This window comes from Agelaius tricolor, unplaced genomic scaffold (assembly GCF_023055355.1).
Source record: "Agelaius tricolor isolate 1412-34295 unplaced genomic scaffold, bAgeTri1.0.p SCAF_10, whole genome shotgun sequence".
NCBI classification, from domain to species: domain Eukaryota; kingdom Metazoa; phylum Chordata; class Aves; order Passeriformes; family Icteridae; genus Agelaius; species Agelaius tricolor.
This window is the reverse complement of record NW_027269270.1, coordinates 2439941-2461134: the sequence shown is the minus strand read 5'-3', so window position 1 is coordinate 2461134 and position 21194 is coordinate 2439941. Positions and strand designations below refer to the sequence as shown.

At 46.4% G+C, this 21194-nt stretch overlaps 1 protein-coding gene across 1 annotated transcript; it reads right to left on the bottom strand.

Annotated features, from left to right (window-relative positions):
- Positions 1-1022: 1022 nt before the first annotated feature.
- LANCL1 (LanC like glutathione S-transferase 1) lies at positions 1023-21131 on the bottom strand. Its single transcript, XM_071434340.1, has 9 exons — positions 20968-21131; positions 20691-20808; positions 11831-12038; positions 7424-7559; positions 6963-7109; positions 4834-5016; positions 4259-4435; positions 3933-4005; positions 1023-3067 (listed from the first exon to the last, which is right to left on the bottom strand). The coding sequence occupies exons 1-9, from the start codon at positions 21049-21051 to the stop codon at positions 2991-2993; spliced, it is 1203 nt and encodes a 400-aa protein (XP_071290441.1). The 5' UTR covers positions 21052-21131; the 3' UTR covers positions 1023-2990.
- Between the last annotated feature and the right edge of the window lie 63 nt (positions 21132-21194).

Genomic DNA, 21194 nt, shown 5'->3' with positions numbered 1-21194 from the left:
CACGCTGGGCTCTCATGGGACATGCACACATACACATGGCATTTGGTTAACAGTCTTGGGGATGTTTTTCATCTTGCTGATCACACTTGCATACACAGGAGGTGAACACAAATAGATGATAAAGCATTCAAAATATGTTTTTACTTGTTTCTTGGGAGTATAGGTTATTTTATGTTTTTTAGTTTTGATTTTTTAAACAGACCACCACCATGGACAAACACAACCAGCAACAAGTGTCAAATATCTCTACACTTCTGATAAAGTCCCTCTCAGGTGGCTTGTTGAAACAGGACCAGTTGAGTTTTCAAACTTGGTCCTGCTCCCTCCCCTTGGCACAAAGGTGAGTGGAAATGGGCAGCACCATACCAAACCCCTGTATGAGAAAGGGTAACCAGAGAAACTGCACTATGCTGTTTTCTCATCCTCACTGCTTGACTCCCTTTCTCAAGACCTTTACCACAAACCTTAATAGAAACTACAGAAAACCAGGTTGTGTAGGATCTCAAGCAACTTAATATATGCTTGTGCTGGAGGGCAGGATCACCTCTATCCATCCCACTCCTGACAGCTTGGTCTTAAATTAGCCTCTGCTGCTAGACAGTCACAGCCTCCCTGAGGTGCCCTGTTCCTCCTTTCACTGAGCAGGAGGTGCTTTTTTAGGAGGATCCACCCCTTCCTTTTGGTGGCCAGCACTGCAAACAGGTGTATTTTGGTGCAACCAACAGTAACCTGCAGGACTCTGGTCTCCAATGAAAGCCACAGAGGCAGGGTACAGCCTTGGATGGAGACACCAGTGCAAAAGGATGCCCTGGGAGGAAAGCACAGTGTGCAAGGGAAAGCCCAGGACTGGCCTCAATGGACTGGAGATGAGGGAAAAATGTGAAATATACTTAACAATCAAGGTGGGTGGAAGGCCACTGAGCCTCCAGGAGCTCCCAGCAGAGCACAGCTGTTGTGGGATATGTGGATCCCTTCAGACATGAATCCTGGTCACAAAGCAGGGGGTAGAAATAACCCAAAGCTTGGTTGTTTCAGCATTTTTATTAGACAAGTGCTCCACTCAACAATTGTACACATGGCCCTGATGCTCCCCTGATCAGTGCACAAACCTTGGGACATTATGCTCTCATGCCACTATGACCCAGGCTGCACAAACCATCTCCTTTTACAGAAGTGGTGCCCAGGAGAAACCCAGGCTCAGAGCAGTGTCCCTGTACTGCCAGCACACCAGCCAAGCTGGGAGGTAACTTCAAGTGCTGTTTGATTAGGCAACTCCTCTCTGCTTCCCAGTCAGCTCCCTGTGCTGCTCAGGTCCTGTGAAAGACAGGGGATGCTTGCTGCTGTGTCCACATGAGCCTGAGCCTTCTGACAGGGATGCCCACGCTCAAGGAGATGAGCTTTTCTGCAGTTCAGGCTGTCTTCTGATGGACTTTCAGAAACCTATGAGGGCAGCAGGAGTGTGGGCTTTGAGGAAACAAATCAACATTCCAGGGCTGGTTTCTGCTCCTTGCCTACCCAGGAGGTTCTCGTGGAGCTCCCTGTGCCACTGGGGCTAAGCTGCCCTGCATTCAGGCACGTGTGAGTGTAACCCTGCCAGCTTTGGTGGCCCTGATTTGCCACTGCTGGCCCAGGAGAGTGGCTGTGCTGCCCTGCTATTTCTCCCCTACCCTTCTGGGACTTGAGGCCCTCAGCAGCTCAGCCCTTGAAAGATGAAGACCCACAGCCACATTGGGCAGGCTGAGGAGCTGCTCTCAAAGAGCACAAAGCTGTGTGGCTGCATCTGTAAACTTCCCTGAGCTCAGTGTTTAGCTCATGCTCAGTGCTAAGAAAGTGGTTTACAGAGCCAGGCCCCAAATTTCTGTGAACTGGTGCAGCATCAGCTAAGGATGGAAAAGCACATCCACTCCCTGCAAGTACCTGATCTGCCTGACACATCAAAGCCAGTTAAGCTAGTGCAGATTTTCCAGCTGGGTAGATGAGTGGTTGCAAATCAAACTACAACAAGCAGTAGCAAGGCAAACAAGTGACTCAAATTATCCAGGTTTGGGAAAGCTTATAAAAGAAAACATGTAAATAACATCCATACAGCCAATAGCTTAAACACTGTCAGATCTCAGTGGCTTACATTTCTTTTCCCTTGTTCCTGCTGGTGGGCTCCTGGCACCACCTAATACACACATTTAAATAAAGACTGCAAAATAAACACTCAAAGCTAACAAGAAGAGACCACAAAAGCAAGCATGCTTAGCTCACTTTTGGACTGGAGTTTGCCATTGGATGACCAATGGAATAGCAAGGTTTAATGTAAAATGGCAGTGGATTACTTGTCTGTCACTGGAACAAATGCACAGAAGAGCTATACACAGCCTTTGCCTTTAGAGCAGATAGGTGCAAACTCAGGACAAGCCTTTGGCATGTCAGTCCCAGCTCTGCCAGTTGCAATATGATATTAAAAATATACCTAAGACTCCACAGTCCATCACATTCACTTCACGTGGCACAGCCCAGACACTGAACCATCTGCTCTCTGGGTGCTCAGAAAGAAAACACTTGAAAACAACTTCCAGGGCAATAGTCTCAGTTTTCCATCTGTTGTTCTCCAAAGGCAGCTAAATTCCTGCAACTATTTGTTAGCACAAAAAGAAGATAAATAGCCCAGGTTACATTCAATAGAAAACTTCTTCCCAGGAAATGGGATACAGGAAATAGCAAAACTCTGTAGCCAACAAAATACTCTACAGTTCTCCCTGCTCCCACCTGCAGCCCTGAGTTTTTAAGGGACACCAGCAAAATCTGCATTCTGTCTTTTAAACTAAACAATGTAATGAGATAACTAGAAATGTCAGAGAACTCAGCATGCCCCCAGGAGGATGGATTTACGTTCAGTTAGGCGAACAACAGTGAGTCTGGAAAAAGGAAAAAGCAGCCTTGAACTGCATTTCCAAGTGCAGAAGGACAAAGGGCAGCAAACTGCCAAGCAGGATTCAGATTCAGAGTTCAAATGCAGGGAACTTGGCCTTGGTAGGCACCAGCAGGTCAGCAAGAAAGTAAATTGTTCCAGCCATTCCTGAGGATGAAAAAAAACACACTGTGCTTCAGAGAAATTCCCTTTAGGCACCGTTTTTCTCAGTTATCCAGGGAGGGAATGAGTTATGAAGACAGGAGAAAAGGTCCTAAATACTTTTCAAGGTCTGAGCCCAGGTTTCCCAAGCAACTTTGGTACCTCAGTGTGGAAAAGCATTTTGAAGTTAATCAAATGTTGAAAAACACCTGGCAAAATGCTATGGGTCTTTTCTCCACTCCAGCTCCCTCCCTTCTGCTTTACCCATCCACAAGCTCAACACTGGGCAGCTTTGTCAAACTCTTGACAAAGTCCTTGAGACACTGCTGCCCAAGGTCCTGACTGATGGAACTTTTCCTGTCCCTTGGCCTGCAGCAGCCTGGGGAGATCAGGGCGAGCTGGGGGGCTGTCTCCTTCAGCAAATACCTGCTGATGGCACATTTGGGGGGAGCTGTTAGCAGGAGGCACAAAGTGCCATAGGAGCCACCAAGGCCCATAACAGCAGCTCCATTTGTTCCTCACCTTTAGAATCAGACTCATGAAGGATTTCAATCATTAAAAATGTACAGAAAAGAGAGAAGCCAGGCTACAAATACCCAAAAGGAGCCATGAAAGAACTCTCTTTGAGATCTGTGTGTAAATCTGTGTGGGAGGCCTGAGAGGACAGACAAGATGCTCCACCCAAGACATTATCCTGTGCTACAGGGAGACTGCTTCTGGGCAAGGGTAGAAAAACCCAGTGGGCACAATTTTCTTTCCATCCTCTACACTGAGTTTTGCAAAGACTCCAGTGGAGCTTGTATTCTGTTTTCCTTGGTGCTAGAACAGCTTAGATCCAGGAGCAAAACACAAGGATATAGACTGAGATTACCTTCAAAGAGAGAGAATGGTGTGTCTGGAGTCCGGCACCCATGCTGCCCATAGCTTAAACACCACTCTGCAAACTGAGAAGAGAGGTACAAAAAGCGTCCAAATTTCATTAAAGGCAAGTCTTGAGAAGAAAATTCTATCCCTTGTCCCCACACTACCCCTTGCAGAGCAAGGCTTCTGAGGGAAATCCCTTCTGTACAGGCTGTAAGACAGTGACTGCACTGGTGAAGGATTACTCTGGTGCAGCTGGTCAGATCTAGCTGCATGTCTGCCCCACTAGAAATTGGGTTGCAAAGGCAGTGATGTAGAAGGCACACACACTCTTACCTTGCAGGCCCTGTAGAGGTATTTCATGTTCTGAGTGAGGTTGTACAGTGCCAGGAAGGCATAAGCATTGCCAGCTGTGCCATGGCACAGCCCATAGCCTTTTTTCAGTAACCCATACTGCCAGATCACTTCTGCACACTGCAGGGCATCATTCAGGTACTGCTGCTCCCCAAAGACCTGTGGAGACAAGAAACTGTTGTGCTTGCTGAGGCAATGTCCTCCAAACAAAGAGCATCCCTGTGGGATGCAGAGGCTTGGGTGTCCTGCTGAAGTGACTCTGCTGTTTACTTTTTAAGGAGGGTATTTTTGATATCATGAGTGGGGATGTAAGACCATTACTTCACATACAACTAGTTGTGACCATCCATCACCTGCAACAGGGCAGCCCACACAACTGATGGGTATTTTCAGAAATGTTTTCTTAAAAGATTAATTTCTATATCAGAGGTTAGTGTGGGGTGATTTCACTGTAACAAGCCATCCTACTTCCAAGCAAAGGGGGTGTCCCAGCATCTGCTGCAGAGGAAGTTTCACATGTAGGGGTCTCTGAAGGGTCTTTGCAAGGTGTCTGGTACCTTGTATGCCTGGAGAAGCATGTAGATTACACCTGGTGCTCCATGGCACCAGTGCACGAGGAGGTCTCTGGTGTCACCGATGCAGGGAGGGTAATTGCCAGATGGGAACTTGAGCTGGCAGACATAGTCCACACTGGGCTTCACTGTGTTGTGCAGCTTTACTTGGCTCACTCCAAAGCCAGGCTAAGAGACAGAAAACATTTAAATCAGGGAGAATTACCATTCTGTCTGTCCCTAAGAGACCCAAGGTCTGCCCAAAAGGTGGAAACAAAGTCAACTATGGCTACATTCCCTCTTGCTCCTTGTAAATTAAGTAATTTCTTTGGTTTGGCCTTTCATACTTCACAATTACCTACTCAGTCACTGGTTGTTCTGCCTTTTGGCAAGAACTTATTTCCAGTCCTACCCTTGCATCCCAGAAACAAAGACTGTTCCTAGCATGTCACCTGGTCCTCTAAGCAAGAGAGCTTGCTGCTGCTTTTCCTAAAGATGAGCAGAAATAGCTTCAGGTACCCAGAGCTAAAGTAAAGCAATAACAGTCTAAAATCAGTATTAAGGATGACTCCTTGCACCTAGAGCATCTCAGCCCTTAGCTGCTGGGCCAGCCCAGCTGGCAGGCTGCAATTCTGAATCTTCACAGATGCTGCTGGGTGATTTCAAGAGGCTGACTTCACTGCTGACCTCAGATGAATGCAAGGGAGTGGCTTCAGTGTCCCAAAGACACTGCCCCACATGAAATCTGTGCAGCTCTAATTTCCCATGGCAGACTGCAATGAACACTCTCATCTAAGGATCACACTGTTCTCAGGCTGGGAACTGGAAAATGAAAAATCAATACTTGTGCTGTAAAACCATTAGAGATAAAAGATGTTTTCCTTTCCATATTTCACATTCTTGCTTCTTCCAAGGCTTTTTGTGCATCATGCTTGGCTGATCCAGGCTCCTTTTACTTCATATAGCAGAGAAGCATAAAGCCCATGCAGTATTTTTTGGGAGACTAAAATTTAAACAGCCACTTGGGAACAAGCTCAGGGACTTGGTACAAATTTAGGCTCACAGCACATTGCTGTCTCCCCTGCTCTTAGCTTGCTATTCTGTGCTTCTGGGCAATAACCACCTTGCATCCCCCTCCTGCCAAATCTTCTAAATCTAATCTTCTTAAAAACCACCAACCACCTCTTCCTCTCTGAGCAACAGAAAAGTTATATTCACAGGACTTCTACTGATCCTGTATATGGACTTTAACTTTGACTGAAGGAAAGCTCAAATCCTTGAAAGCTGGTGGCTTCCTTTTCCACCTGCTCTCAGAGTTATGTCTAATAAAATATTACAGACTATTTCTACACCAAAATAATTTGTGTTGCTCATGGGTGCTCTTAATGCTTTAAGATTCAATGTTATTTTTTGCTGTTATTTTTCTGAGTGCTTGAGCACTATAAATATATGCACAAAGGGACCCACATAGGGGAATTATCACCCTCATTTTTTTCAGAGCCAGTACAGGGAATATTGACAGAGCTCAGTGAGTTGTGCAAAATAGTGAGAAAGCATCAAAGCAAAGGGGTACTGCATCTCCCAGCTACTTATCTTACTCTGCCTGCTTCAGGCACTGCAGAACTCAGTTTCTTTATCAAAGCCCCACCTCTTTCAAACTTAGAAGCAGGTTCTGCTTTGGGTACAAAGGCATTTCCCACATTCCTACTATGAGCATAATTTTTTTCACCATGCTTTACTCTCAGAGATTCTCACTCTAACGATCTGACACTGCTCCAAGTAACCACCTCAGAAAATGCAGGGAGCCAAGAGATACCAACAAATGTGAATAATTTAGAAGCAATTTACATTAACATAAGGGAGAAACTCAGACCCAGCTGAGCTACAGGCCTCCATTATGTGACACTGCTGGTTAATGCAGGTCATGTTTCTCCACAGATCTCCAAGGTCAGAGATTCAATCTTAGATTTGAAGAAAACCTTTACAATTGGAACCTAGCATGATAATCACATGGCTAGGTCCATCAGACAAGGTATCTTTCCCAGTTTGACATTATCAAGAGACAATTCAAATGCTGGTCCTTGTTCAAAGAAATGTGAAACAGTGCTAAGGGCCCATCCCCTCATGTTTCTTACCTGCATGAGATAGTAGTAGATCCCAGCCAAACCATGGGCTGCTCCTACATAGTACTCCTGGTACCACTCAAACATCAGTGGGCTCTTTGCTGTGAAGTTCCTCTTTTTGGCTAAGTTCTCTCCTGAGGCTACAACTGCTTCACAAACCTGTGAAGGGATGAGAACAAATGTGGGTGAGGGAAATGTTGCTGCCCTGGACACAGCACAGAGAGTATTCTGACACAGAACAAGATTTGTTTTTCTGCCCAAGCAGAGGGTGGAATGAAATGTATGCCAGTCCTGTACTGCCTATGGATTTACATGGACAGCACTGCTTTGTCCCTTTGAAAGAAAAGCAGGTATACCATGATGTGGTTTCTCCCTTACTGCCAGAGTTCTTTACATCTAGCATTGATTTTTACCTGCCCCAAGATGAGCTGCATGGGAAGAGACAGACAAGAAATCAGCAAAAGGCACAGTACCTGCTGAATGTGACTCTGAGGGATCTTTTCCTCTCCGAAGTGCTTGTTGACAAATATCAGTGCAGAGAGATAGCCCATGCGCCCGTAGAGGAGCTCATCTGGCACTCGGGGGTCAGCCTTGTGCAGGTGCAGCAAACTGCAATGGAACATCCCCATGGGGGAGATGAGAGGGAAATGCACTCAAACATTACACTCAAAGCCATAGATAAGCACTAAGGCTGGAGCTCAAAACTCAAACCCATGGTTTGTTCCTTCATTCTGCTGTATTGGAAATCAAAGTGACCCTCGTGGCAGGGAGAAAGACAAGGAGGACTCCATCTTGTCAGAAGGCTAATTAATTACTTTATTATACTATCTTATTCTGCACTATGTTACACTCTATTACATTACATCTAAACTGAATCTGCACAAGCACCCAACTCAACTCAACTGCCCAGAATCTTATGACTGCCTGCGGACTGACAGTCTGGACACACACTTGTCCCTGACAGGCCAAGGAAACAAATCACCATCACTCTGGGTAAACAATCTCCATATTGCATTCTGCTTTGGCACAACACAGGCACTGCAAATGAGATAAGAATTGTTTTGATCATTCTTTTCTCTGCTTCTCTCAGCTTCAGAGAATGTGAATCCCACACTGCTGTGCCCTAGGAGCTGTCAGGCCAGGCTCTGGCTCTCAGCCATCCACTGCACGAGGTGTGGAATCACGTCTCCCCTTCTGCCTTTTGTTTGGCTGATTGCTTCAGTCTGCTCTGCTCTTCACAATGCACTCATATTATGTGCTTGGGTTTTAGAGCACCAGCTTGGAAAGCTACAGGAGGGGGAAACCTGGGCTGAAAGAAATGGTCAGCATAAAGCTGCTGAGTGCTCAGGAAAGACTGCCCACCATTATCTCCTTGTGATGTTATTGGCAAGGGGGACATTCTGCCAAAAATCACCACTTTCAAATTATAGGGCTATCATTTTAATTTGGCTGCCTAAGGAATATTTGAAAGTCAAACTAGTGCTAATGGTATGTGGAAAAATCTCACCCCTAATGCTCTCAAGTCCTGATAGAGAAGCCCCTTCCTCTCCATGCTACAAATAGCCTGGGCTATGCTGTCAGGTGAGAAAGAGGTGTCTCCATGAGCTAAAAATTTAAGAGGTGGAGCTACACATGTTGTTTAACATCAAGCTGCTGTGGCACATGGAAGAAATATCCTCTAGGGAGAACTGAGCAGCAGTGAGGACAGCTTAGCAAAGTGGGAGTGCTGAGGCTGGCTGAGGACAGCTTGCCTGGCACCAGGCTTCAGCCCACAAGTGCAGAGTGAGGTCTGCTGCAGTCAACTATTTTCTTTGCCACTTTTGTATTATGATATTGCAAAGCTGGTGATATTCCTGTGGTGCTAACAGAGATTGACAGCACTTCACACTGGTGCTTTGTAGCCCAATTCACCCTTGATGCAATTTTTCCTTTGTTTTGCCTCTCATCACACTTCCAGAAAGACTGGATGTCCTTTCCTGTCAGGGCAGCAGGCAGCAGTGTGTTTGGATTTGGCTTTATCTTTCTGTTCACCTGTAAGGCAGCAATCTGAAAAGTGCCATCACTTTTAAAATATCAGCGTAAGTGGCTTTAAGGCTATTCCCTGACTGTTTCCAGCTGTGAAACCAGCCAGGAAAAGCTTTGTGTGTGCTGATGTTCCCTGCCACAGCAGTGTGAAGAACAGAAGAAGTGCCTTGACAGCCTTGGCTCCCTGGGCTCCAGGGACTTTGCAACACTGAGTTGCAAAGAAGGAACCAAATGCCTCAAGTAGAGAGGATGCTGGGCTGTTACTCCTCATGGCAGGAGACTTTTATCTCCTTGGCACTGGACTCAAAGTGAGCAGGGATTTTGAAGGAGAAAGGAGGGAGCAGTGTCTCAAGGTGGATGGGCTCTTGTACCACTTGACATGTGGACTGCTCCATGGAGGAAGTTTCTTTAAACCCAAGAGACAGACTTTACACTCAAGGCATGGGTTCTTCTCTCAACTGCAGGAGCTGAAAGGAAAGGCCTTGTGGCACCTGTTGCAGAGTCTAAGCAAGGCAGATGAAGAGGGTTTCCAAGGAGCTATCTGGACAAATAGACTCTGCCTAGCAGCAGGCTGGCCAGAAGAGAAGCTGGCTGGTGATGATGTTCAGCTCTGAGATGTCAGGAAATGTCAGGTGACAAAGAAGGAATGGATGGATGTGTAATTTTAATACCAATGTTAGGGATTTTCTCAGTTCTGAATGTGATATCTTCTTTTTATGGGGAAATCTTGAGCAACTGGACCACTTGTCCTTTGTGCATTACTGCTTTACCTCTAACTGCTTTTCCAGCAGGATCATCAGGAGAGGAAGCCTGCCAGGAGTTTCTGCTGTTTTTGAAACATGGTCATGCATTCAGAAAGAGATGCCTGGGATGCTGCTGGACTGATTGCATGCAGAATGCATTTCTCAGGTGTGTGGGGTAAGTTGTGGTCTCTGAAAGAAAGAGCCACTCCTATTCACCTCATCAGCCTATCACCTCAACTGTCAACAATCAGCAGTTTCTGCACAGAGGGAAATCAAGGCAGCTGTAGAGCAAAATGGGATTTTTGTACACCATTGGTTATGAAAGCAAAGCTTTGACCTTCTGAATTGGTGGGAAGTGCAAGGAAAAAGAGGGCTCCTAGAACATGGCTCAGATTTTCACAGGCTCTTGGAAAAGAAAATAGGCTGCCCTGAAACATTAGTGTCTCTAGAGCATAAAAGCATATTTTTTGGTCATGAACTCATTTAGGAAAAAGCAAGCTTCTCTCTGTTCCACTGTAGATAAAACCTGGCTGATGGAATCTCTCAACTGGCTCTGTAAAGATGAGGTGCTTTAAAAGATAGAGGACAAAATGCAGAGAGGCTCTTCTTCTCCAAGAGCTCTGATGAAAGTGCTCTTTCTGTGCACTTGCACTGCACAGCTTAGCAATTGCTCTGTAACTAAACAGCATACTCAAAAACCATTTAAGAGTTTTGATTTAGGGAGCTACTTCTCAAAGAAATACTCTATTTTAAAGGAGCATGGTCAGGCTAACTGCTCTGGGAATTGGTGGCAGAGTAAGGACAGTAGAACTGTACATTTGAGAAAGCCATAGTTTTCTGTTTTCCTCTTGCAGGTGTATGAAGAAACCAATTTCCAGTGTTCTGACTTTATTATACCATTAGATGGCAGTGCAAAATCAATCATGAGGTTCCATTCTGCCACCAAACCACAGGCAGAACAAGAGGGATATGGGGAGGGGAGACCTCAGCAAGAAAACATGAATTAGGGACTGTTTTTACAACCTGGGACTTATGCACTGACCACAACTGACCAGTACTGTTTGATAGATTAATTCCCTTTTTGTTAACAAATATGTTCATCTCAGTGAGACTTACCACTCTGTCAAAGTAAAATCTAACCCACAGATTATTACCAGAACAAAGAAAGAGTTCTGGCCTCAGACAGAGGACATTGCATCTACATATGTGATTGTATCTGCATAAACCAGAAGCTATTCTTAGTTAAGGGAGTGGAACTTGGTGTCCAAACCATACAGACACCTCTGATTCCCACCTGTGGCTTTTTTTAATTGCTATTATGCATCACTTTCTCATGGCTGTTTAAGGGCAGTCAGTGCTCTGAAGCATCAGGGGTTTTGTCTTTCTTTGTGCTGATCAGGTAGAAGTGGAAACTCTCTACAGGGCTGTTTCTCACCTTCTTAAACCCCATCTCCCTTAACTGAGAAATGCTTGCAAATACATCTCCTTAACTATTTTCCTTCCTCTGCCACATGCTGATCTATGACAGCTTGTTTGTCCTTTTCTTGTCTTAAGTACCCAACAAAAATGCATCTGAAAACAGTCGAGGAAAGGCAGGAAATAGAAATAAATGAATCATAACCAGCTGCATTCTGCAGTTGAAAGGGATGCTGTCAATCTTAGGTTTAAGTCAAAGACAACTAATAAACAGCAAGTGGAAGCAAGTACCAAAATTAAATCTAATAATCTTACCACATTTTTCCTTTTCATCAAAATGACTGCAAAGCTAAATTAAAATGTTCTCAAAAACCACCAAACCCCACCTTCTGGGTTTTTTTTTGTTTTTAATTTTGGCACTTTTTTCTTCCTGTGTTTATCAGAATTATTTTTAAGATGGCAGTAGCAGCTGAACAATAGAGGCTTGCAGGCTGCCATGCAAACATCTTTGTCCTTAAACCACCTCTTTCACCAGGGCAGGAAAAGTTTGTGCTGTCTTGCTAAGTTACTGGACTATTTCTCACACAAGACTGCAACAAAATGTCATCACATTTGTCAGAGAGTGCCTCATCCAAGCCCAGTGCAGCTCTGTGAGCAAGAGGAAGGTCAGGACAGAGACATAAGCAAGGCTTTTACCGGATGATGCAGTCTTCTGCCTGCTTCTGGTTCTGCAGCTTGTGGTACACAACAGCAGCCACTGCCAGGGGCCCAGCATCACCACACAGGAATGTGATGGATCTCCTGGTCAGGCACCTCAGGCTCTTCTTCACGTACTCATGGGCCACCTGAAGGTAGGCTGGGTCTCCATACACATCAAACAGGTGCAAATACAGCAAAGCAATGCCTGCAGAAGGAACAGAAAGGTTGCATCCACTAGAAATGTTTGTTCTGTTACTTCAGTGAAGCTAAAAGTCTGGCCTGGCCCTCATCTAGGGTATAAGCCTGACAGACAGGCTTCTCAGGGACTCAGCTTCCTTTCCTTGTAACTTGCTGCTGCTTGTGAGTGGATGGCAGGTCAAGACAACAGCAGGGTCTGACCCAGGAAGGCCTGGAGAACAGAATTGCATAAAATTTTATATACAATTACATACAATTTTCATATACAATTACATATATATGTAATATTGTATATTTTCATATACAATATACCTACAATTTCATATACAATTCTTTTATATCCAACTACATAGAATTTTCACAGCAAGGAGCAAAAGATGAGACTTAGACAAACCCACCTAAATCCATACACTGTACCTGTGACTTTTGCTCAACAGTGAAAGGGGAAAAAAAAATCATCTTTGGGAAGATAGTAGTTGTGAGAGAGCAGAACTGAGTTGTCACCTCTCCATCTCTTCCCCATGCTTAGGGGGGAAAGGGTTGGGTCACTTAGCTTGGACTGGATTTTAAAAAAGTGACACACCATCAGCACTGAGAAACAGCATCCTTAGGACATCCAGACATCTACTTGACTCTTTTTTAAAATTTCCTTCTATTATTCTTTTTAAATTCCTTTCCACTGGGAAGCACCAGCAAGGCTGATGCAGTTCCCTGGACATCATCTTCTGTTGAGCACGTCCCAAGCCCTAAAGCAAGGACTGGTGCATCCTAGAAAAAAGGGACTGCCCAATTCTCCTCTGCAGCAATCACTCATGAGATCAGCCCTTGTCTGAAACACAAACAGCTGCCTGGAATACTGGAAAAGGCTGCATGGTCCTCACTAGAGGTTTCTAATGGACTGGCCAGCTACAGAAATGGTTCTGCTACTGAGCAGTGTCATCAATTGCTGCCCTTTGCCTCTGTGTGCCTTGTCTTCAGCCAGCTCTTGAAGCTTTCATGTGGTGAATGAGGAGCTCTCAGTAAGTCTGTGCCTGACAGGTCTGTCACACTTGAACCCTACTTCTGATCTGGGAGCCATCCTCAAACCTGCACTTAAAAAAGCTACTGGCCTACATCACTTTGAGAAGAGCTTATTTCTCCCCTTAACAATAACCATTTCTAAGAAGACTCAGGTCTTGCATTAAGCCTAAATTAATAGAGCCAATCTCTGCAGATTTTGATGTGTTAAGGTCAAGGGGGCAAGCGTGCTGCAGAATTACAGTCCAAGGTACTGAGGACAATTTCAAACTTGGATAATTTTCTCATTTTGCATGGGTACTCTCCAAAGCTTCATGTTACAGACAATTCAATTCCACATGTACATTATGTATAAAATTTCCATTTCCTGCTGAAGCTAATAACCTTGTTCTCTCTCTAAGCAATTCAGTGCCAGCAATTCTAGAGAGAGCTCAGCTGTACAGTGGCATCACTCAAGTCTGTAAGGATGTGGGTATGAAGCCCTTCTTTAAAGGGAAACCCTTCTTTTCCAGCTACAAAATGTCAAGTGACTCTCCTTGATTTATTTAGTACCCAGCACATCTTCTAGACTCTTATTAGCCTGATAGCTGTCTGAGCACAACTTGCACTCTTAACTTATCTGCTTTAATATAGAACTTTTAGCTTTGTAAGTAGTTTCTATTCCCACTGCCATTATACCACCCTAATTATGCACATAAGTATCCTGCCAAGACCACTGCAAGGATTGAATTCTTAGAAAGTAAATCTCAGCATTGTTTTCCTCTGATTTCTTTGCCTCTCCTCTTTTATAACATTTCTCAGCCCTTATCCTCTCAGGCCCAAGCATCTTTGGAAAGACTCCAAAAAACCAATGACCTGTACTAAGGATGAAGCTGCTTTCCCAAAACATTCACTTTTCCTTTTTATTTAAAACTGAAAGGTCTTATAAACTGCATCTAAAGCTAGTTTTCTCAATTTATTCCTGCTGTCATTTGATACTGGCAATACTCCAGGTACCCATGAAAGCTGTTTGCTCACCCTGCTCTGTTACAGTTGGGCAGAGAAGAGGAGAAAAAAATTAACAAAGGGCTCACGGGATGACATAAGGATTGGGAGAAAAAAACACTCTAAGGGAAAAACAGGTTCAAATTTAAAGGTATAAAGTAAATTTATTATTAACAGAGTTAGAGGAGGATAATGAGAAGTAAAATAAGCCTTTAAAATACTTTTTCCTCCCCCAGGCCCTCCCTCCTTCCCACTGACAGCAGAGGGAGACAGGGTATGAGGGTTTTGGTCAGTTCATCACTCAAGATCTTCTGTTTGCTCAGGGAAAGGAGTCTTTCCTCTGCCATGGGGTCTCTCCAATGGGCAAAGTCACTCCAAAACTGTTGTGGCAGGGGTCACTTGTCCACAGGGTATAGTCTTTTAAGGACAGGCTGCTTTAGTCTGGAAGCAAGGGCTGTCTCTCTATCTCTGGAAGCAGGAGCCCTCTTGCTCTATTTGGGTCTCCCACTGGATCACAGCTTGCTCTGGTATCCACCCTCTCCAGCATGAGCGCTTCTCTCACGGGCTGTGAGTGGATCTATGCATCCCCTGTGGACTTCATGCATTACAGGGGCACAGCAGCTTCCCCATGGTCCACACCACAGCCTGCAGAGGAATCTTAGCTCTGGTGCTTGGAGCACCTTCTCTCCCTCTTTGTTTCCACTGCCCTTGGTGCTGCCATGTTTTCGCCCACATGTCCTCACTTCCTCCTCCTTTCTGACTAGAAGACAAACTGCTACTTGTAGTACCACTGTCAACAACTCCCACCAATTCAAAGACTCCTGCAGGATCCTGTAGCACTGAGAAGTAGATCTCATCTAGGTTCCATGCCAGGGAATCGCCCATCCTGTTTCTGTGCTGGCCAGGCAGTCCTGACACCATCGTGTGGGCAGTGGCAGCCGCTGGTGCTGTTTAACACCTCTCCTCATGTGGAGAGGTGTTAAAAATAAACTCAAGGTGTGCAGGTCCCACAGGTGCATAAGGTGTGATCTGCAGTCTCTCTGGCTCATGTCTCTGTACATGTGGGGTGCAGGGAAGGAGAAGCTGCCAGCCCAGCCCTACCCTTTCAGCCACAGTGTATTGCCACAGGCTGTGCCAGCATGGTGGCAGCCACGGGGCCTCCCCACCCCTGGGGAACAAACTGCTCTCTTTTCATCTTCCTCTTAACTATGTCATCACAGAGGTGTTACCACCCTCTCTCATTGGGCCAGCAGCATGTCCATCTTCAGAGCCATCAGAGATTGGCTCTGCAGAACATGGTAGAAGCTTCCAGCAGCTTCTCACAGAAGGTACCCCTGTGGCCCTCCCCTGCTACCAAAAATCAGGCTGTGCCAAATCAACACAATTCCTCAAGGAACTCCTTCCTCCCAAACTGATCAGAAGGGTGCAAGCACTGCTGCCTTCAGCTTTCTGGACACTCTGTTGCCACCTGTGAGCCCCAGAGGGGACAAGGCAGCAGAGGAGGGCAAGCACAAGCATGAAGAGGCAATGTTGACAGGCGTGTGTAGAGGGATACAAAACAAAGTCACCAGGGTGGGGATATCTGGTATTAACCTGTGTGCCAAGGTGCAGGCAGAGCATTTCAGAGGCAATGCAGGTCAGAGACAAGACTATCCAGGCAGTGAACTTGGTTCAGTTAAGGCAGTGTTGCTCTGCAGAAGCTCTTCCACAGCTCTGCCCCACTCCCTCTCCAATGCCCTCCTCACCCCAACTGACTGGGTAGGTTTGTGACTGACTGGGTGTTTGTTTGGCATGCTTGAAGTGGTATACAAACACAACATCACCAGACACATGGAGCTAGGTAGGTTGTGGATCTGCTCCGTTTCTGTGCGCCTTGGAGGTCTGGTGTTCAGTGTTCCACTTGGAAATGTGATCTAATTTTGTGACCTCTGACTCTTTTCCAAGCAGAATGCCATACAGTGGCTGCCTGTGGCCTGCTACTGCCAAAGAGGTCTGGGCTTTGTTCTGTTGATTTTTTACTACTGGACCTTTTTCTCTGTAGTTTCTCAGATGTCCAATTTTCTTTTGCTTCTAGCCCCTGCTGCAGAGCTGAACAAGATGGGGAATGCATCAGGGAGTCCTTGATGGCACAGGGCTGCACTGAACACGTGCTGCTGAAGGACCAACAGGGCTCTGCTTACTGAAACAGCCACTCCAGCATGCAGAAAGCCAGTATACACAGGAGCTGAGTGTCAATGCTTGCTCACTGCAGGGAATCAGAAGGCCAAAGTCAATCCTGTGTGCCTCACAAAGCCTGCTTAGTCAACACCTTCAGAAGGACAGTAAACAGCACCTCTCTCCTCTCACCCTCCTGCAGGGTAGGTACAGAGTTTTGCATTAGAGATTTCTTTAGAGTGAGGCAGTGGAGTTACAGACTATTGTGCCAGTTACAGCCAGCTTGTGCTGATGCCCTGACTTCAGCAACCATTGCTTTCAACAGAGCAGGCACTGCTGGAAATACCAGGTAAGGTCTTGCTTGTGAGCTGAAGCTCTGCAGTAGGCAGAAATGTGAGCTGAAGCTCTGCAGTAGGCAGAAAGAGAATCTCATCCATATGATCATTCTGTTGATCAAAGAGAAGCTGTGCCTCAACTTCTCTGCAAGTTTAGACTTGCTCTTTTGTTGGCCTGCAAGCAGTTTGCTTTGCAAGCAAGTTATGCCCTTAGACAGTTCTGAACATGCCTCCTTACCCAGCAGGAGCTGAGCTGAGCTTCTTCTACCAAGGAAAGGAGGTTGCCACAAGAGGATATTTTGTTCCAAACCCACCAACTTGAGTTTTAAAGATCTCAGAGATCTTGCATTGACCCAGGGCAGTAAATCAGCCAGCAGCCTCAAAACAGGATGTCAAACACAGAGGAAGAAGCAGAGTCCTTTCTCTGCACAGTGATGAAGCCTGATGGTTTCCAGTGAGACAGCTGATGTAATTTTATTAAGTCAGGCATGGGGCAAAAGAGCAGGGATTGCCCAGCTTTACTGCCCAGCTCAAAGGATAATTAGCATTTCTCCTGGTGCAGACACATGGGATGCTACCTTGCACTTCTAAATGCATGCCAAAGCCACACTGCAAGCAACAGTGAGACATCTCTAGAAGTCCATGTTCAGAACTGGCTGGGGAGTCAGTTTGCAGCTTCTCTTCTGACTGCATGATTGATTGTCCAGGATACCTAAGCATTTATCCTGCCTTAAAACCTGGGTAACAGAGCTTCTTCTGGTAAACTTTTTACCCCATCACAAAATCCTACAACAGGTTAGGTTAGCAGGGATCAGTGGTGATGTGCTCCAACCCTCTGAAAGGAAGGTCAACCTCAAATTTGCATGCTATTGCTCTGGGCCTTGTCCAAACACTGACTATCTCCAAGAACAGAAAATTCACAAAAACTACCTGCCAAGCATTTGGCAGGAATGTGGTTTATGTGAGTGACCCAAGGCACTCTATTATCTCTCAGCAAATGCAGCCTCACTTTCTCTTGTTCTGTAGGGATTATCTGAGGATTTCCATTATTCTGAACATGACTAAAAGGGACGTAAGTTCTCTGGGTTCTGGGTTAAAATGAACATATTGCACTAAAGTGAATGAAAAGTGTTTTTCCAGAAGTTTTTCTGAACTGGTTCAGCTGTAATTTCATTCTTACATGGCTTTCCTTTCAAAAGACAACTGAGCCCTGCTCCTTGTCCCTACTTGCCAGTGGGCCAGCCAAGAACTGTGGATGGGGCAGGCCAGCTGAACTCACTGGGAAGCTTCAGAGGCAGTCTGTGAATAAGACATTGCCAGAGAAGGGGATGCTTGCATGGGAAACAAATTCCAAATGAACTACCACAGTGTGGAGGAAGGTGAATCTCTCCCTTATATACCTCATCACCCTGGAAGGATGCAACAGTCCAGTAAGCACTGGACTCAGGAGCATCCTGGCTTCTGCAGTCACATGGTGACAGGAGTGAACTCCTTCCACTCCCTTTCCATCAGTTATGCTCCCAGTCAAGACAGTCTTTGGAGCAAGAGCAAGGCCTTTTGCATTATCACAAACACCAAAAGGCATCCAGGTATCCCTCAGTGTCCTCAGGCTAATCTGTCTGGAAATGGATGAGGCTGCTGTGCTTCTACCAGGATTTGAAATATTTCTGATTCAGAATTAGCTTAGAGCAGTTCAGCTTCTCTCAATCAACACCATGATACCAGTGAAACAGATTAGGGAAAAACCTTTTCCCCTAAGCTGATGAAAAGCCAAAGCAGAACACAACAGCTGAGGCTGGTCTGTACCTAGGCATGCACCAGGGGCTGCCTATGGGGCCCTGATCTCCATGGGGAACTGAATGAGAATGTAACAAGCTGATTCAAATATGTTTTGAGGGCATTCAGCCATACACTGGATAATCTTGATCCAAAGTGTGTTTTCAGTGCCTCTGAGCTGAAAACCTGAGTCCTTCCTTCCCTCAGCTCCAACTTCACGTGCCAAGAAGCCGTGGCTTCCCTGGCACGCGTGCACACTGGGGGAACAGGGCTCTGTCAAGTGTGGTGGGAAAGAAAAGAGCCCCAAAGTAAAATGCCAGCATATGCTGTGTATTACTGAGTGCAGTGTAGTACACTCAAGCACGTTACATTTCACAGAGTTTGTGCCAAGAGAGCCATATTTCAAATCTCCCTTATTAGCGGCCACGAGAGTGAGGGTTGATTTCAGACTGCTGGGCAATGATTCACATGAGGAGATACTCAACAAGCCTTTCCTACACAAGCAATTACAGGAAAAAGCTGCTGTCTTGGCCCAATTAATTTTGTCTCTGGAAACCACCTCTGAATAAATTAATATAGCTAGAATTGGAAAAGAAGGTAGGGTGACAAAGTTATAGTGTAACATCTGTAAACTTCACCATGCTGGCTGTGACTTCCAGGAAATCTGCCCATGGATTTTTTTCTATTAGCCAAGGCAAGAAGGCTGTATGCCCATTGAGGAATGATCTCTGGGAAGAAAAAAGAAGAATCCCTCTTGAGAAACTCCCTTCCAAGTGAAAGCAAGCTGAAATCCTGAACCAGAGCTCTCAGCTACTGTTTCATAACTGCAGTCTCTTTCCAACACAAAGTACCTTAGGACCACCTTCAGAAAAGGAACACGGCCTCTGGGGAAAAGTGTTTTCCTTCTCCCCAAGAGCAATCCTAACATGAGTACTCCTAACATCAACTATCCTCCTGCTTTGTCTCCTGAATTTTCTGGCCAGAGGCAGACTCTGCAATCATCACTGAAGACCACTCTTACCATAGCAGTTCTTCTCATCAGAGGGGACCCCAGCGCAGGGTCACACAAACTGGAAAACTGAACATGTCTGCCAAGGTGAAATCAGCCAGCACTCAGCAGAAATGTATAAATTCACTGGCAGCAGCAGCAGAGTGCTGCCAAGACAGCAGCTGATGAAATCAATGTTCTCCCACGCTGGAATTTAATACTGGCATCCTAGCATTTCTTATGAACTGCTCTTCAGTGCTCTCAGTGCCTGTCTGCCTTACTAAAATTTTGAAACAGGCATTTCTAGCACTGCTGTCATCAAGCTGCAACGTTAGTTTAGCACCAACACACTGAACACCACTCTCATAAGCAAACTGTTGGCATTAAGTTCCACAGCACCCACACACAAGCCAGCCACACCCAGATTGTACTGTAGAAAGTTGCCATTTATGATTGCAGTATACTGCAAAGAGAAAAGCAGCAGCACCAAAAAAATCTTGCAGCAAGCCTGAGATTGATTTCAACTACCCAAGGGTCTCTGAATAGGGTGTGGCACAGCACAGAAGGCAGGAAAGATGTGAAAGCACACAGCAGCAGCTGAAGTTGGGGCACACAGAAAGGTGTGTCCTTCCTGGCACCAGTGGGCAGAAACAGGGAGGCAAAGGCAGGGCACACTTCCAAGGAAGAAAACCAGGTTGAAAATGCAGAATAGGAGAAAGACAAGCTCTTGGAAGCTTTGCAAACAAGTTAGTATAAGGAAGGCTTCCACACCTTGTTATACTCACATTAGTATTTCTGCTCCTTCTGGCAGGAACTGGAGCAAAGCTAGCGCTCACTAAGTGGAGTGGCACTACCTGGGGAATAGGAATGGAGCAATCTTCCAATCAGACAAGGTCATCAGATAAATTACAGCCCAAACAGAAAAGACAGACATTATCTCAGGCCATTAAGCTCACTGCTGCCAGATGCAAGGGCTCCTTGCAGGTAAATGACTTAGCGTGTACACCTGCCTACTTCATGGAGCAGTGGATGAAGCACTGGTTCTGTTGTGATCATCGCCACCATGGCTAGATTTGGAGCATGTCCCTTTGAAGGCTCCCATGCCTACTCTCAAACAAGTGCTGCTGGCTTTCTCCGTGGTGTAAGTCCAGTGCTATTAACTGAGACTAGACCCAGTCCTGCCCTGTGACACTGTGATCTTCCCTCTGCAGCACGAAACCTGCCTCAAAAATGGGGAGTCCAGAGAAAGACATCCCCTTGTTCTAATGGACTAAAACATGCAGAACAAGAGCCATTCTTGACGTGGATCTACCGTGACCATTCCAATGGCCAAACGCCAGGGTCTGCCAGGACCTGATCTAGAGGTGAGCTCCAGGCAGCTCCTGCTCCATGGGTCCGACCCTACCTGTCCAGCCAGTGTACGCGGTGCAGTCATGCGGGTCGGCGGACTTGAGGCCCTTCTCCATCTGCTGCAGCAGCTCCCTGATTTTGTTATTCAGCCGCTGCGTGAATTCGGGGGTCAGCTGTGGAGACAAAACCCACCAAACATGAAGGCAACGCGGGTGGGCATCGGTACACCGGGCAGCCGCGGGGAACCGCGTTTGGAACCAGACAGGTGTCAGCTCTACACGGCCTGGGGGCAGATCCCCGCGGCAGAGCCTCCTCACCCCAGCCCCGCTCACCCGCCCGGCCGCGTCGAAGTAGCCGGTGGCCAAGGACTTGTCATAGTCCGCGTAGGGGTTCGGCAGTGCCCGCTGCGCCATCATCGTCCCGCTCGGCTCGGCTCGGCTCGGCTCGGCTCGGCTCGGCCAGGCCCGCCCCGGCTCCGCCCCGGAAGGCGCCGCTGCCGCCGCTCGCTCCTTCCCGCGCCAGGGGCGGGCTCGGGGCCCGCGGCTGCTGCCGCCGGCGC

Bases quoted from the DNA above. Each gene is read 5' to 3' on its own strand.
- LANCL1 (XM_071434340.1), bottom strand. From the start codon at position 21,051: ATGATGGCGCAGCGGGCACTGCCGAACCCCTACGCGGACTATGACAAG. The intron at 4,436-4,833 runs GTACCAGACACC...TTGTCTCCACAG, and splicing joins TGCTTCTCCAGGCATACAAG to GTCTTTGGGGAGCAGCAGTA. The intron at 4,006-4,258 runs GTAAGAGTGTGT...CTCTCTTCTCAG, and splicing joins ACCTCTACAGGGCCTGCAAG to TTTGCAGAGTGGTGTTTAAG.